The sequence below is a fragment of the Lathyrus oleraceus genome, chromosome 5 (genome assembly GCF_024323335.1).
Source record: "Lathyrus oleraceus cultivar Zhongwan6 chromosome 5, CAAS_Psat_ZW6_1.0, whole genome shotgun sequence".
In the NCBI taxonomy this organism is placed as follows: domain Eukaryota; kingdom Viridiplantae; phylum Streptophyta; class Magnoliopsida; order Fabales; family Fabaceae; genus Lathyrus; species Lathyrus oleraceus.
Genome location: NC_066583.1, coordinates 396,798,162 through 396,813,021, shown reverse-complemented (window position 1 = coordinate 396,813,021; position 14,860 = coordinate 396,798,162). Strand labels below are relative to the sequence as shown.

At 36.1% G+C, this 14,860-nt stretch overlaps 1 protein-coding gene across 2 annotated transcripts; it reads left to right on the top strand.

Moving 5' to 3' along the window:
* The first annotated feature begins 11,638 nt into the window (after positions 1-11,638).
* On the top strand, positions 11,639-14,637 carry LOC127085067 (ribose-phosphate pyrophosphokinase 4). 2 transcript variants are annotated; one of them, XM_051025632.1, is made up of 7 exons: positions 11,639-11,870; positions 12,897-13,212; positions 13,469-13,564; positions 13,690-13,758; positions 13,836-13,964; positions 14,091-14,187; positions 14,284-14,637. In XM_051025632.1, exons 1-7 carry the CDS (start codon positions 11,746-11,748, stop codon positions 14,412-14,414), a joined length of 963 nt encoding a protein of 320 aa, XP_050881589.1. In that variant the 5' UTR covers positions 11,639-11,745; the 3' UTR covers positions 14,415-14,637. The 2 variants fall into 2 exon arrangements, with proteins under 2 accessions (XP_050881589.1, XP_050881588.1); XM_051025631.1 differs by having other exon boundaries at positions 14,281-14,637.
* Positions 14,638-14,860: the final 223 nt, after the last annotated feature.

The following is a 14,860-nucleotide window of genomic DNA, read 5'->3' as shown; positions in this document are numbered from 1 at the left end:
ATCAACCATTTTTACATACTGCAACAGTGTTAACCGGTTAACGCTATAGGTTAACCGGTTAACGCAGGAAAATTACACTTCCAGGCAAAACGCAACAGTGTTAACCGGTTAACGCTATAGGTTAACCGGTTAACGCAGGCAAAACTCAACATTTTTCACAATTTATAACAGTGTTAACCGGTTAACACCCTGGGTTAACCGGTTAACGCAGGCGAAACAACAGTTCCTGCGCTAACACAAGGCAGAATGCAGAGTTTCCGCATTTTCCGCCGTTGGAGGACTTCCGGACCTCCGATTCAACTTCCGTAAAAAGCTATACGCTCAGAAATTCACAATACACTCAAACACAAATTCAATTTCAGCTTTAATACAACTTATTCAACATAATTTCTCAGCATTCTAAATCCCAATTAGGGTCAATCGACGGCTTATCACTACCCATTACATGTTAATCGATAATACCCATTAAACGACGATAAACCCCCCTTACCTGAGATAATCCGGCAAATCTCTAAGCTTTAGCTTCTCCGTTCCTCAACCGTGCTTTTCGGCTCTTTGCCCTTCTTCCTCTTCTCTGCAGCTTCTCTGTTTCTCACGTGAAACCTTTTCCAAAAAAAAAATGAAACCCTTTCCTTATTCCAACTTATATATTTTTCCAATAATTATTATTAATAATAATAATAATCCAATAATTCAATTTTATTTAATTAAATTAATAAATATATTATCAACTTAATTAAATAATTCTTTTTCTTTATTTGGGGTGTTACAACTCTCCCCCACTAAAAGAGTTTTCGTCCTCGAAAACATACCTCAAACAAATAACTCTGGATAAGACTCCTTCATCTGACTCTCCAGTTCCCAAGTCACATTGCCACCTGCTGGTCCTCCCCAAGCTACCTTCACCAAGGCAATCTCTTTACCCCGCAACTGCTTCAACTCTCGATCCTCAATCCTCATAGGTGATGTTTCAACAGTCAGGTTATCTCTCACCTGTACATCATCTACTTGGACAACATGCGACGGATCATGAACGTACCTCCTCAACTGAGACACATGAAAAACTTCATGCAAATTCGCAAGTGACGGCGGTAAAGCGATACGATAGGCTACTTCTCCTATCCTCTCCAAAATCTGATAAGGACCAATAAATCGCGGTGTCAACTTCTTCGACTTCAAGGCTCGACCAACACCAGTTATCGGAGTAACACGAAGAAACACGTGATCTCCCTCTTGAAACTCAAGTGACTTCCTCCTCTTATCATGATAACTCTTCTGACGACTCTGAGCAATTCTCATCTTTTCCTGAATCATCTTAATCCTTTCTGTAGTCTGTTGAACAATCTCCGGTCCAACCACAGCACTCTCACCGGACTCATACCAACATAAAGGTGTCCGACATCTCCTACCATACAAAGCTTCAAACGGTGCCATACCAATACTCGAATGAAAACTATTGTTGTAGGTAAACTCAATCAAAGGCAAATAACAATCCCAAGCACCTCCCTTTTCCAAAACGCAAGCTCTCAAAAGATCCTCTAGTGACTGAATCGTCCTCTCAGTCTGACCATCAGTCTGCGGATGATATGCAGAACTCAATCTCAGCTTAGTTCCCAAAGCCTTCTGCAAACCTTCCCAGAACTTCGATGTAAATCTAGGATCTCTGTCCGAAACAATACTAGACGGAATACCATGCAAACTTACAATCTTCTCAATATACAACTCAGCTAATCTCTCTAACGGATAATCCATTCTAATCGGAATGAAATGAGCTGACTTCGTCAATCTGTCAACAATCACCCAAATAGCTTCAAAATTCCTACTCGTCCTCGGTAAACCAGAAACAAAATCCATACTGATACTATCCCACTTCCACTCTGGAATAGCCAACGGTTGCATTAGCCCAGACGGCTTCTGATGCTCAATCTTTGACTTCTGACAAGTCAAACAGGAATATACAAAACTCGCAATTTCTCTTTTCATTCCCGGCCACCAAAATAACTTTTTCAAATCATGATACATCTTCGTAGCTCCAGGATGAATACTCAAGCCACTACGATGTCCTTCTTCCAGAATACTCTTCTTAAGTTCGGTAACATCCGGAACGCACACCCGACTACCAAATCTCAAAACACCATTCTCATCAACTCTGAATTCGCCACCTTGACCTTGATTCACTAGAGTCAACTTATCAACCAAAAGCATATCAGATTGCTGACCCTCTCTGATCTCATCCAGAATACCACTTGTTAACTTCAACATTCCCAATTTAACACTATTGTGAGTACTCTCACACACCAAACTCAAGTCTCTAAACTGCTCAATTAAATCCAATTCCTTAACCATTAGCATAGACATATGCAATGATTTCCGACTCAATGCATCAGCCACTACGTTTGCTTTACCCGGATGGTAATTCAAACCAAAGTCATAATCCTTCAGAAACTCTAACCATCTTCTCTGTCTCATATTCAGCTCTTTCTGATCAAACAAATACTTTAAACTCTTATGGTCACTGAAAACCTCGAATCTTGACCCATACAAGTAATGCCTCCATAACTTCAGAACAAATACCACGGCTGCCAACTCTAAATCGTGCGTCGGATAGTTCCTCTCATGAACCCTCAGCTGTCTTGAAGCATAAGCTATAACCTGCTTATTCTGCATCAACACGCCACCCAAACCCAACAATGAAGCATCACAGTAAACCTCAAATGGTTCCGACGAACTCGGTAATATCAGAATAGGAGCAGTAGTCAGCCTTCTCTTTAACTCTTGGAAACCTTCTTCACATTTTGAGTCCCAAACAAACGCTTGCCCCTTTCTAGTCAACATTGTCAACGGTAACGCCAACTTAGAAAATCCCTCAATGAACTTCCTATAATAACCAGCCAAACCAAGGAAACTTCGAATCTCAGCAACAGACTTCGGAGCTTCCCACTTAGATACCGCTTCTATCTTAGAAGGATCAACAGCAACGCCACCTCTTGAAATCACATGACCAAGAAAACTAACCTCTTCTAACCAAAATTCACATTTAGAGAGTTTAGCAAATAACTTCCTTTCTCGTAGAACTTCTAAAACCACTCTCAAATGCTCAGCATGCTCTTCTTCAGATTTCGAATACACCAAAATGTCATCAATAAACACCACAACAAACTTGTCTAGGTACGGATGGAAAATCCTATTCATATACTCCATAAATACTCCAGGCGCATTAGTCACACCAAAAGGCATTACAGAATACTCATAATGTCCATACCTTGTCCTGAAAGCAGTCTTCTGAATATCTTCAGTTTTCACACGTATCTGATGATACCCAGATCTCAAATCTATCTTGCTGAACACACTCGCACCAACCAACTGATCCATCAAATCATCAATCCTCGGCAAGGGATACCGATTCTTGATCGTCACTTTATTCAGTTGCCTGTAGTCCACACACAACCTCATAGTACCTTCTTTCTTCTTAACCAATAGCACTGGTGCACCCCACGGTGACACACTCGGACGAATAAATTTCTTATCCAACAGATCTTCCCACTGACTCTTCAATTCAGTTAATTCAACAGCAGACATACGGTACGGAGCCATCGATATCGGCCTAGTACCAGGTACCAAGTCAATAGAGAACTCCACTTCACGCTCTGGCGGCAATTCATTCACTTCTTCCGGAAACACATCAGGAAAATCGCACACCACGGCTAGATCGCCAATCACCAGTTTATCTTTAGCCTCCAAAGTCGCTAACAGCATAAACAACTCTGCCCCATCAACTACTTCTTCATTCACTTGCCTTGCTGATAGAAACAAACTCTTTCCCTCCTCAATCTCAGGGAAGATCACCGTCTTATCAAAACAATTGATAGAAACTCGGTTAAACACCAACCAGTTCATACCCAGAATAACATCAATCTGCACTAGTGGAAGACACACTAGGTCCATCCCAAAGTTTCTACCAAAAATACTCAAAGGACAATTTAAACAAACCGAAGTAGTAGTTACTGAACCCTTCGCAGGAGTATCAATTACCATACTACCAAACATCTCAGATATCTCTAACTTAAGTTTCACCGCACAATCCAAAGATATAAAGGAATGAGTCGCACCTGTGTCAATAATAGCTACAAGAGGAAAGCCATTAATATAACACGTACCTCGGATCAAACGGTCATCTGCAGAAGTCTCGGAACCCGATAAAGCAAAGACCTTGCCTCCTGACTGATTCCCTTTCTTCGGCTTCTGACACTGACTTCCAATATGCCCTTCTTCTCCGCAATTAAAACAAATCACTTCCTTGTGCTTGCAATCAGCTATTGCATGGCCAATCTTACCACAGCGAAAACACCTCTTTACTTCAGCAGTGCATACATTACTCTTATGACCAGCCTGACCACACTTGAAGCAAACTATACCAGCAGGAGCACCTCCCCCACTAGTTCTCTGAGCCGGAGCAGCTCTTTGCTTCCCTTTTCCAGCTGGAACATCATACGGCTTGCCACGGTTCTGATGTTGCTTTCCCCTGCGGTCACTGACAATCTTATAATGAGCATTATTGTCCTCTTCAAATATCCTGCAGCTATCAACCAATTCAGTAAAAATGCGTATCTTCTGATACCCAACAGCCTTCTTAATTTCAGAGCGCAGTCCATTTTCAAACTTGATGCACTTTGAAAATTCAGCACCAGCACCAGTGTAATGAGGATAAAATTTGGACAGCTCCACAAATTTCGCAGCATAATCAGTGACATACATGTTTCCTTGCTTCAGCTCAAGGAATTCAATTTCCTTCTTACCACGGACATCTTCCGGGTAATACTTTCTCAGAAATTCCCTACGGAATACATCCCAAGTAATGTTTTCACCTGCCACGGTCAACTTCTCGTGAGTCTCTAGCCACCAGTCATCAGCTTCGACTGCTAGCATGTGAGTACCATACCGAACCTTCTGAGCTGGAGTGCAATCCATAACACGAAAGATTCTCTCAATCTCTTTCAACCATCCTAAAGCTGCATCTGGATCATGCTTCCCTTTAAACACCGGCGGATTCTCTCTCTGAAAAGTCGCCAAGCTACGTGATCCAGCATCCCCACCAGCATTTGGCAAGTTCTGCACCGCTTGTGCCATTGCTTGCATTGCGGCAGCCATTGCAGCGTCATTCCTTCCAGCCATTTCAACTTATCACTACAACACAACTTAAAAGTTAGACTAGTAACAATTACACAATTGTTAGACAGTAACGACACGACAACTGGCCGGACAGACCGACCTGCTCTGATACCACTAATGTAACACCCTTCTAAATACCCCAAATATTCAATAACAACAACAATTAATTATCAGAGTAAATACACAAACAAGGGTGTCACATCTTCGAATCACCTCATTCATCATAACAACTGTCATGCTATTTTATTATATCAACCATGAAACATTTCAAAAATACGCAGCGGATAGAATTCAACCAACTATTCGAAACACATAACGTTTTACAAGTAAAAGGTTCCATAACCAACAATAAAACAATTAAACATCCCGTCCCGATGTTACATCTATCAGAGCATGACCCACTAAAACCACTCTAGACTTCGAGCACTAGCTTCTACTCAACTCACTGCTCGTTACCTGAAAAATATAACTGTAAGGGTGAGTTCCTCAATCGATATAACAAATATTATAAATCATCATGTTATGTTAAGTAACTTTACACGTTAATCACCCACATCATATCATGCATTCAGTAGCAGCATATTCAACTCAACATCATATTCAAACACAACGTAAATGCAACTCAAATGAGACTCGACTCTTCATGCATGTGGTACCATTTGGAGTAAAACTCCCAACTTAAAATCATTGCCAGTTTAGTGGGCATCAAGGCATAAGCCTTCAACTTTCAACTTAAAAATTTGCCAATCCAGGCCAACGTGGTGTGAGCAAAAGCCCCATAATTTTGCCAATCCAGGCCAACGTGGTGTGAGCAAAAGCCCCTTAATTTTGCCAATCCAGGCCAACGTGGTGTGAGCAAAAGCCCCGACTTAATGCATATGAATGTATATGGCATGTACGACTTGAAAGTTCAACAACATAAAACAACGACAACATAACAGCGTTTCCAGCAACAACAACTTAAAATCAACTTTGGCTCCTCAGCCTACAACTCAGCATTTTCAACAAAACAACTTATATTCAACTTTGGCTCATCAGCCTACAACTTAATATTTTCCACAAAAGCAACTTATCAACATATTTGCATCAACATTTCACAACATAGACTCCACGAATTTATTTATCACAATTGGATACAATAGGCCAATCACCAATTACACTTACATCATAAAAATCAACCATTTTTACATACTGCAACAGTGTTAACCGGTTAACGCTATAGGTTAACCGGTTAACGCAGGAAAATTACACTTCCAGGCAAAACACAACAGTGTTAACCGGTTAACGCTATAGGTTAACCAGTTAACGCAGGCAAAACTCAACATTTTTCACAATTTATAATAGTGTTAACCGGTTAACACCCTGGGTTAACCGGTTAACGCAGGCGAAACAACAGTTCCTGCGCTAACACAAGGCAGAATGCAGAGTTTCCGCATTTTCCGCCGTTGGAGGACTTCCGGACCTCCGATTCAACTTCCGTAAAAAGCTATACGCTCAGAAATTCACAATACACTCAAACACAAATTCAATTTCAGCTTTAATACAACTTATTCAACATAATTTCTCAGCATTCTAAATCCCAATTAGGGTCAATCGACGGCTTATCACTACCCATTACATGTTAATCGATAATACCCATTAAACGACGATAAACCCCCCTTACCTGAGATAATCCGGCAAATCTCTAAGCTTTAGCTTCTCCGTTCCTCAACCGTGCTTTTCGGCTCTTTGCCCTTCTTCCTCTTCTCTGCAGCTTCTCTGTTTCTCACGTGAAACCTTTTCCAAAAAAAAAATGAAACCCTTTCCTTATTCCAACTTATATATTTTTCCAATAATTATTATTAATAATAATAATAATCCAATAATTCAATTTTATTTAATTAAATTAATAAATATATTATCAACTTAATTAAATAATTCTTTTTCTTTATTTGGGGTGTTACATCTAGCAATTAGAGTTTAAACGATTCGCTATCTTTGATTCATTAATTCGAAAGCAATTTTCACTAACAAATTGAATTCATAACATTTGACGATAATAACAAGATAGAGTCAATAATCATGAAAACATGTTTATATTAGCAATGCTGGGAATACCTGACCCTGGGGGAAAAAGAAGTCGTTCAATGACGATTCATAGCACGACTAGAATACCTGACTTGACTGGGGATAAAAAACAAATAGCTCAGTGATGATTCCTAGTAACAGCTAGAAATACCCGATTTTGTGTGGAGATAATTTAAGAGGGTACAATGATGATTCTTAGCAACGGCTAGAATACCTGACTCTGCTGAGGAAACAAGAAATTCAACGACGATTCCTAGCAACGACTAGAATACCTAACATCTATTAGGGAGATCAAATAGTTTAGTGACGATTCCTTATAAAGGTTGGAATACCTGACTCTTTCTGAGGATGATCGAAAGTTCGGTGAAGATTCTTAGCAAATACTAGAATACTTGACTTGGTTGGAAAAGAGAGTAGACCAACGACGATTCTTAGAAACAACTAGAATACCTGACTTATAATGGGGAAAGAAGTTTAATGATAATTCTAAGCAACAACTAGGAATACCTGACTTGGTTGGGGAACAAGATCAAAGATATCTCTTGCCCCAAAAAAGAAAGTTCAGCGATGATTCTTAGCGAAGGCTAAGAATACATGACTTTGGTTGGGGATAAATGAAAATTTAGTGATAATTCTCAGCAACGGCTGGGATATCTGACATTTGTAGGGGAGAGAGAGAGAAAGAGAGAGAGAGAGAGAGAGAGAGAGAGAGAGAGAGAGAAGAAGTTCATCAACGATTCTTAATAACGGCTAGAATACCTGATTCTTCTGGGTAGAACTTCAAAAGAAACAAAGCAGTTCAATGACGATTCCTAGCAACGGTTGGAATACCTGACTCTACTTGGGGAGAAATCTTGGGAATGCATGTCGACTTTACTGGGGAAAATCCCTAACAACGGCTAGGAAGTTCTGAAATCTGACAGGGACAAAATCCTAGCAACGATTGGGAAAGTCTGAATTTGATGAATTAATCGAGTAAGATTGGAGTATGAATCACAGAGGATACTTATGATGTAGTGTTATGTATACGATATGTTGATGTACGTTAGAGCCTCTTGGGGGGCATGCAAATGCAAGGTTTGCAAGTTATGCCAAGTACGATTGAACTTTGCGGGGGATAATCTGTTGGGAGTGTCAATGATGATTGGGCTTGGAATTTGCTTGGGGAGAAAAGACTGACTTCCCGACATCGGAACCTGGACCCTCTGATGTAGTGACATTTATCGAGAAGTAATTGCGATGTTTTCCCTTAAAAGCTTGTTTTTTTAGTAAAAATTTTGTTTTTACCTGAAATGTTTTACTATAATGTCAATCAAAGAAAAGTTATTTTTCACGAACAAAGCAGGAAAAGTAAAAGTGTTAAGCACGTATGATGAAATTGATTTTTATTGATAAAAAATGATCCCAGGAATGGGTAATTTGTACAAGGAAGTAATTCCTAAAATAGGTGATTGCAATAAGAAATTTAAAAACTATAATTGCTTAATTCACATAATTATATTTTGTTTGTTTTTATGTTTGGTGAAACATGCGTGACACTCTAAGTGTTTAGTGAAAATTGAATTATTTTACTAAATATTGAGTTGGGGAATTAGGGCGTTACAGTCAACACCCGTCATGGTGAACCTTCAACCCCAGGAGCACTCGTCAGCGTGTCCAGAGCAATAGTTTCCTGCATTTTCATCAGTCGTTACAATGTTCTCTCTGCACAATTTTTACACGTCCCAACATGATTTTTAGTGAAATGTAACGGTTGTTTAGTGCTAGGAATCATATAAAATCCATTTTGTAACCAATTCCAAAGGGATTGAATTTATTTTCCTCAGATATTACATACAATTCATAATTTTTTGTCTTAAGCAAGTCTCTTTATTTTAAGCATCTTTCTCCTGCACTTTTATTCGGTTGTTGTTGTATCTTTTGGATCGAAGTCCGTGTTTCGTGAAAGTTAATTTTAGAATTATCAAACTTCAATTTTTCAGGTTTTTTTCTTTACTGTTTTCAATTATGTATTCATCAAAAGTATATTTTGCAGGTTTATTCGGTATGTCTGAGTAGTTGTATTTGAGTCTAAAACGTGAGGATTGTCATACTAAAAGGACTTGTATAGATTACATAATTATTTAATTGTGAGGAGAATGAAATTTATGTTTTGAGAATTTTGTTTTTATATTTAAAGTTTTACTACGAAAATAGAGACACCGAATTATCGTTTACGCGTCGAAAGAGTGAAAATGATAATGGACTTAGAAAATTTAGATTTTTTATTTACAAATTATGAAATAATTTTTTAATTAATTAAGAGATTATTGTCTTTTAAAAGGGGATTTTGAACTTGTAGTTCCGCGCTACGAAAGTAGGCAATTACGAGTTTAATAGAGTTCTCGTTATGATTAAATGTTGTAAATTGTATGAGCGACATAGGTTGATTGAAATCATAGTTTTGGTCTCTCGTTGTTATTATTATTGAATTAAATTTAGTATTTTTCATTCTTTCTCAAAAACAAGTCTTTTTACATAGCCTTAGAAAAAAATAGGAACAATAGATAGCGGTAATTGGCATTTGATCTATGTGGACACGGTAATCTTTTATACTATATTGAAATAATCGTATACTTGCAACCTATCAGCAAGAATATGATAACTTAAAAATACTTAGGTCTGATGAAGTAAACTTTGGTTTTGTGAAATAATTTTTGGACGATATCAAGACTGATTTTATGAGAGTTATGTCATAATTTCATCTAAGAAGGTAAATAGTTAAATGATCAAATTGCTCGTGTTGATTCCAAAGAAGAACTATCCAATTAAGTTGTTATATTTGTGACGCATCTCTTTGATTGACTGTGTATTTATAATGTGATATAAAAGGTGTTGGATAATAGATTGAAAGGTGATTGAATGAATTATTTTGGAATCAAAGTTTGCTTTCATTTTAGGTATACAAATTTTAGATGAAATCCTAATTTTAAATGATATATGCAACATTTTAAATTGTATAATCGAGTGTGCGATGTTCAAGTATATCGATCTTGAGTTAAAATCTCTTCATTTTTTCTCTGCATTTTGCCTCTCCGTTACTATAGTTTTGAAGACATTTTTAATGTATTAAAAGTAAGTGGACTCATCAAATGTCACATTATTACATTATATTTACAAAACTTTGATAATTGATAAAATGAAGAAGAGAAAATGGAGAGGATCTTGATTCATCGATCTTCTAGTTGGAGCCGATTAGAGAAAAAAGAAATAAGGTAGCATGTAGTAGATGCAGTGAGATTCACGAGATGGAAAACATATTTTTCTATCGGTGGTTATGTGGTGATTATCAAATATGTCTTATATGCGATCTCAGTCTACTTGTCTCCTTTTTCAAAGTTATAATTTGTAAACTTGAATCTATTTTTAAAAACTAAATAATTATGGGAAAAGAGTGAAGATATTAGAAAGTTAATTGGATTAAAAAAAAGGTGAATTGAGAATAATAATATTTTTTTTGGAATAATAAGTTTAGATTTAAAAGATAGTGTTAAAGTTCATTTGAAAAACAAAACTATTAGAAAAGGATGATAGTTGATTTTATTTTAACTAAATGAATATAATCGGTTGATCTAGAATTTTATTCCTATCATCAATATTTTTTTATAGTTTTTATTATATATATTTATAAATCAATAACTTTTAATAAAAGCTCGAGTCTTATTTTTTAAAAAATTTAATTAAAATACAATAACAGTATTTTAAACTGTCATTTAATTATAATCATTAATTTCTTAGAAAATTTTGACTTTTATTATAATCACATGTAAAGTAACACAAAAAGATGATTGTGATGTATTGATCAATTAATTTTTTTAAATACTTTAAAAAATATATTTTTTAAATAAAATGAAAGTTTAGACTATATTAATTTTCTTAAAAAAGGTATTTATTTTATAAAACATTGATCTTCTTTTTTAAAAAATATCTTTATGAAAAACATTATTTTTCATAATATATTTTCTCTTTTAGAAAAAAAAAACTTTTTAAAACGATATAATTTATGAGAAAATGAAAGATACATTGTTTTACACCTTCAATTAATGACCATCATGTATTCCGTCACTATAATATTTTGAAGATAGTAATATGATATAACTAAATGATAAATTTATATTTAATGATAGTGTAAAACTATTTTTTTATACAATATGTATATTTCAAATTCAGTGAATTTTCAATAAATCTAAAAAAATACATTTTTTATATATTAAAAACCAGAGAAAATATTAATTTTATAATTAAAATAAATAAATTTAATTATTTTCTTGAGAACGATATATTACTTAAATATGATATTTTTGATAAGAAATTATCATAGTTGACTAATATTATCCAACGACCCGACCCGTTACCTTGTTCCAAACCTCCAAGAAAACCCAAAACCCTTTTACCTTCTGTGTTCCATTATTATTCTCTTTCTCTCAATATTCTAGTCTTTCTTCCGCTTTCTCTCCACGCCACAGAAGAATGGCAATGGTGAAGTCTCCAAAGAAACATGTTAATCTTTTCTTTTCCCTTGACTCTGAACAACTTGCCAACAAAGTTGCTGCTCATTCACAGAATAACATCACTCTCCAGAATATCAATTGGAGGTACTTCCTCTCTCTCTCTCTCTCTCTGCTCTATTTCATTTTTCATTTACTTACGTCTCTTTCATGTTAAGCTTCTGCTACTAACAGCTAATAGATTTATGTACTTGGTTTTTACAAATTATTTAAATGTTTTAAATATCCATTCTTTTGGTTGAAAAGTTTATTCTTTTATAAATTTTATGCTGAATTAAATTAACCATTCTCTGTCTTTTTGGTGTTAAGGTTGTGCTGGATACTGTTTTTGTGATTTCGGTTGGTACAGCTCTTGTGATACCGACTGCGGTCGTCTTTGTGAGTTAACTACATTTTGTTCTTTAACATGAAAACGGTGAATAACACATGAAAACGGTGAATAACACTCCGTAATGTCGCGGCCTTTTCTACGGTCGCTGACTGTTTTTTATAACCTTGACTGCTAGCAGATTTGTGTATTTGGTCTTATACATTATTTAGGTTTAAAAGGTTATATCTTTGTAAATGGTAAACTGAATTAAGCATGTTGTTATTAGAGGATTTCATCAACTAAATTCTAAGCATCAGTGTTAGGTTTGGAGATGATACATATATCTCATTTCAATAGTTTTAAGGGTTTTATAAGAGATTTTAATTGTTGGTTGTCACTGGAAACTACAAAGTTTGGATTCTGACTAACTGAGCTGAACAATACAGCAACAACCGAGCCTTATCCTACTAAGTAGGGTCTGCTATATGGATCAACTTTGGCTATAATGTTCTATCAAAGACCATGCTTCTTTCTAAATTGTCAATCTCTAGACCTTTCTTAATAACTTTTCTTATAGTTTTTTTAGGTCTTCCCCTGCCTCAAGCTCTTTGACTCCTCTTCATTAATTAATTCATTTCATAGAGATTCAACAAAGTTTTACGTTGGTTGTTGCCTAAGACAACTCTCTTTTGTATTTTGTGTCTGTAACATTACAAACAAGCAAACTACATGATGAATGTAGTTTTTTGTTTTGTTTTACTTTTGACAAAATTGGTAACGGATCAGTTCTTATGATTATCCAGGTCTTTTGCCGATGGGTTTCCAAATATATTTATAAACAATGCAGAAGAGCTCCGGGGTCAACATGTTGCCTTTTTGGCATCATTCAGCTCTCCGGCTCAAGTCTTTGAGCAACTGTCTGTCATATATGCACTCCCTCGTCTATTTGTTGCTTCGTTCACATTGGTGTTGCCTTTCTTCCCAACTGGATCATTTGAACGAATGGAAGAAGAAGGTGATGTAGCAACTGCCTTCACCCTTGCAAGGATGTTGTCAAACATTCCGATTTCAAGAGGTGGCCCAACTAGTTTAGTCATATATGACATTCATGCTTTGCAGGTTTGTGTTTTTAATGCATTCGATGAAAGTTCCGATCTATGCTTTGCTTTCTGGTTTAGTTTGACTTTCATAGCATACTTAGTCTAAGTAACAACATAATCAACTCGTGAACATTTCTCTTTTAACATTCTGGCTTAAAATGATAGCTTCTTTTTACAAACTTATTGAGTTTTAGGAGCATGCTTAGGGTACGTACTTGATCTTTTAACAGCGTGCCATAGTTTTTTTTTAGTACTTATGACTTGAAATCACGCAGGAGAGGTTTTATTTCGGAGATGAGGTTTTGCCATTGTTTGAGACTGGTATTCCTCTTCTAAAGCAACGTCTGCAACAACTTCCTGATGCTGATAATGTATGTATTATGCATTTCTTCGAACCAAAAATGTTAAAACTTAGCGTGTTTTCTACATTTCATGGTAATCCACACACTTGCAATTCTCATTTTTTATAGTCTGAATTTCTTTTTGTTATTATCAGGTAGTTATTGCATTTCCAGATGACGGTGCATGGAAGCGATTCCACAAGCTGTTCGACAATTATTCAGTGGTTGGTCTCCGATAAGGATCTCTATATTTAATTTATATTTTATTTCTTTATAGTTTTCTGAATTTTTGGAGTGGCAGGTTGTATGTACAAAGGTACGTGAAGGTGACAAGAGAATAGTCCGGCTCAAGGAAGGCCATGTCTCTGGTCATCATGTCGTGATTGTTGATGATTTGGTCCAATCTGGAGGCACCCTAATCGAGTGTCAGGTGAATTATTAATTTCTTAATCATAAACGTGTATACATTTTCAAAAAGGTTGTGTATATCTTTGAAGATTACAGTTGTATTTGCCAACCGAAAATGCAACTCAACTTCCTCTCTCTTTTCCCTCAGAAAGTTTTGGCTGCCAATGGTGCAGCAAAAGTGAGTGCCTACGTCACACACGGTGTGTTCCCTAACCAGTCATGGTTGCGGTTCACTCATAAAGATGGTTAGTCCCGTCTTAATTAATTCTCAAACAACTTCTACACCGCTATCTTTTCATATATTTGAATGTTGTTTCGATTTTATCTGTTTATTGAAGAAGCCTCGGAGAAAGCATTTGCCTACTTTTGGATAACGGATTCTTGCCCAGTTACTGTCAAAGCTCTAGCAAATCAAGCTCCATTTGAAGTACTGAGTCTTGCAGGATCAATTGCTAATTCCCTTCAAATTTGAAGCCAAAAATTGAGCTTTGTGAATAAAGGGATTCTCTTGTACAACATTTCTGAGTTAAACATTATTACCATATTATCCTTTCACTCATTCTGTGCCTTGCTTTGAGCTTAGCACACTGAAACCTGTGGATTGAATTTCTGATTTTCTGGACCCTATCTTATTGAACTATGTTGAGTGTTAACCATTGTGCTAGAAATTTGAATGCAAAATTATGTTAACATCAGATTACTTTTAAATAGTATTTTTGCTTAAATTGATGATGTTTTCTGCATTTTCTATTTTTGTTTTTCTTAGCATGAGAATGTATTTGTTTAATATTAACATGTTGATCAAATTCTTAAACCGCTCATTTAATTCTACATTATAAATGAGATACCAAACATATCTCAGATGAAGGCAATTCAACATTCTTTGTGACAGCAGCATATAATTCAAATGGAGTTTTG

What these genes read in the sequence shown, in the direction of transcription:
- LOC127085067 (XM_051025631.1), top strand. Translation starts at nt 11,746, where the DNA reads ATGGCAATGGTGAAGTCTCCAAAGAAACATGTTAATCTTTTCTTTTCC. An exon ending in TGTTCGACAATTATTCAGTG is followed by an intron (nt 13,759 to 13,835) that starts GTTGGTCTCCGA and finishes TTGGAGTGGCAG; the next exon opens with GTTGTATGTACAAAGGTACG. An exon ending in GCACCCTAATCGAGTGTCAG is followed by an intron (nt 13,965 to 14,090) that starts GTGAATTATTAA and finishes CTTTTCCCTCAG; the next exon opens with AAAGTTTTGGCTGCCAATGG.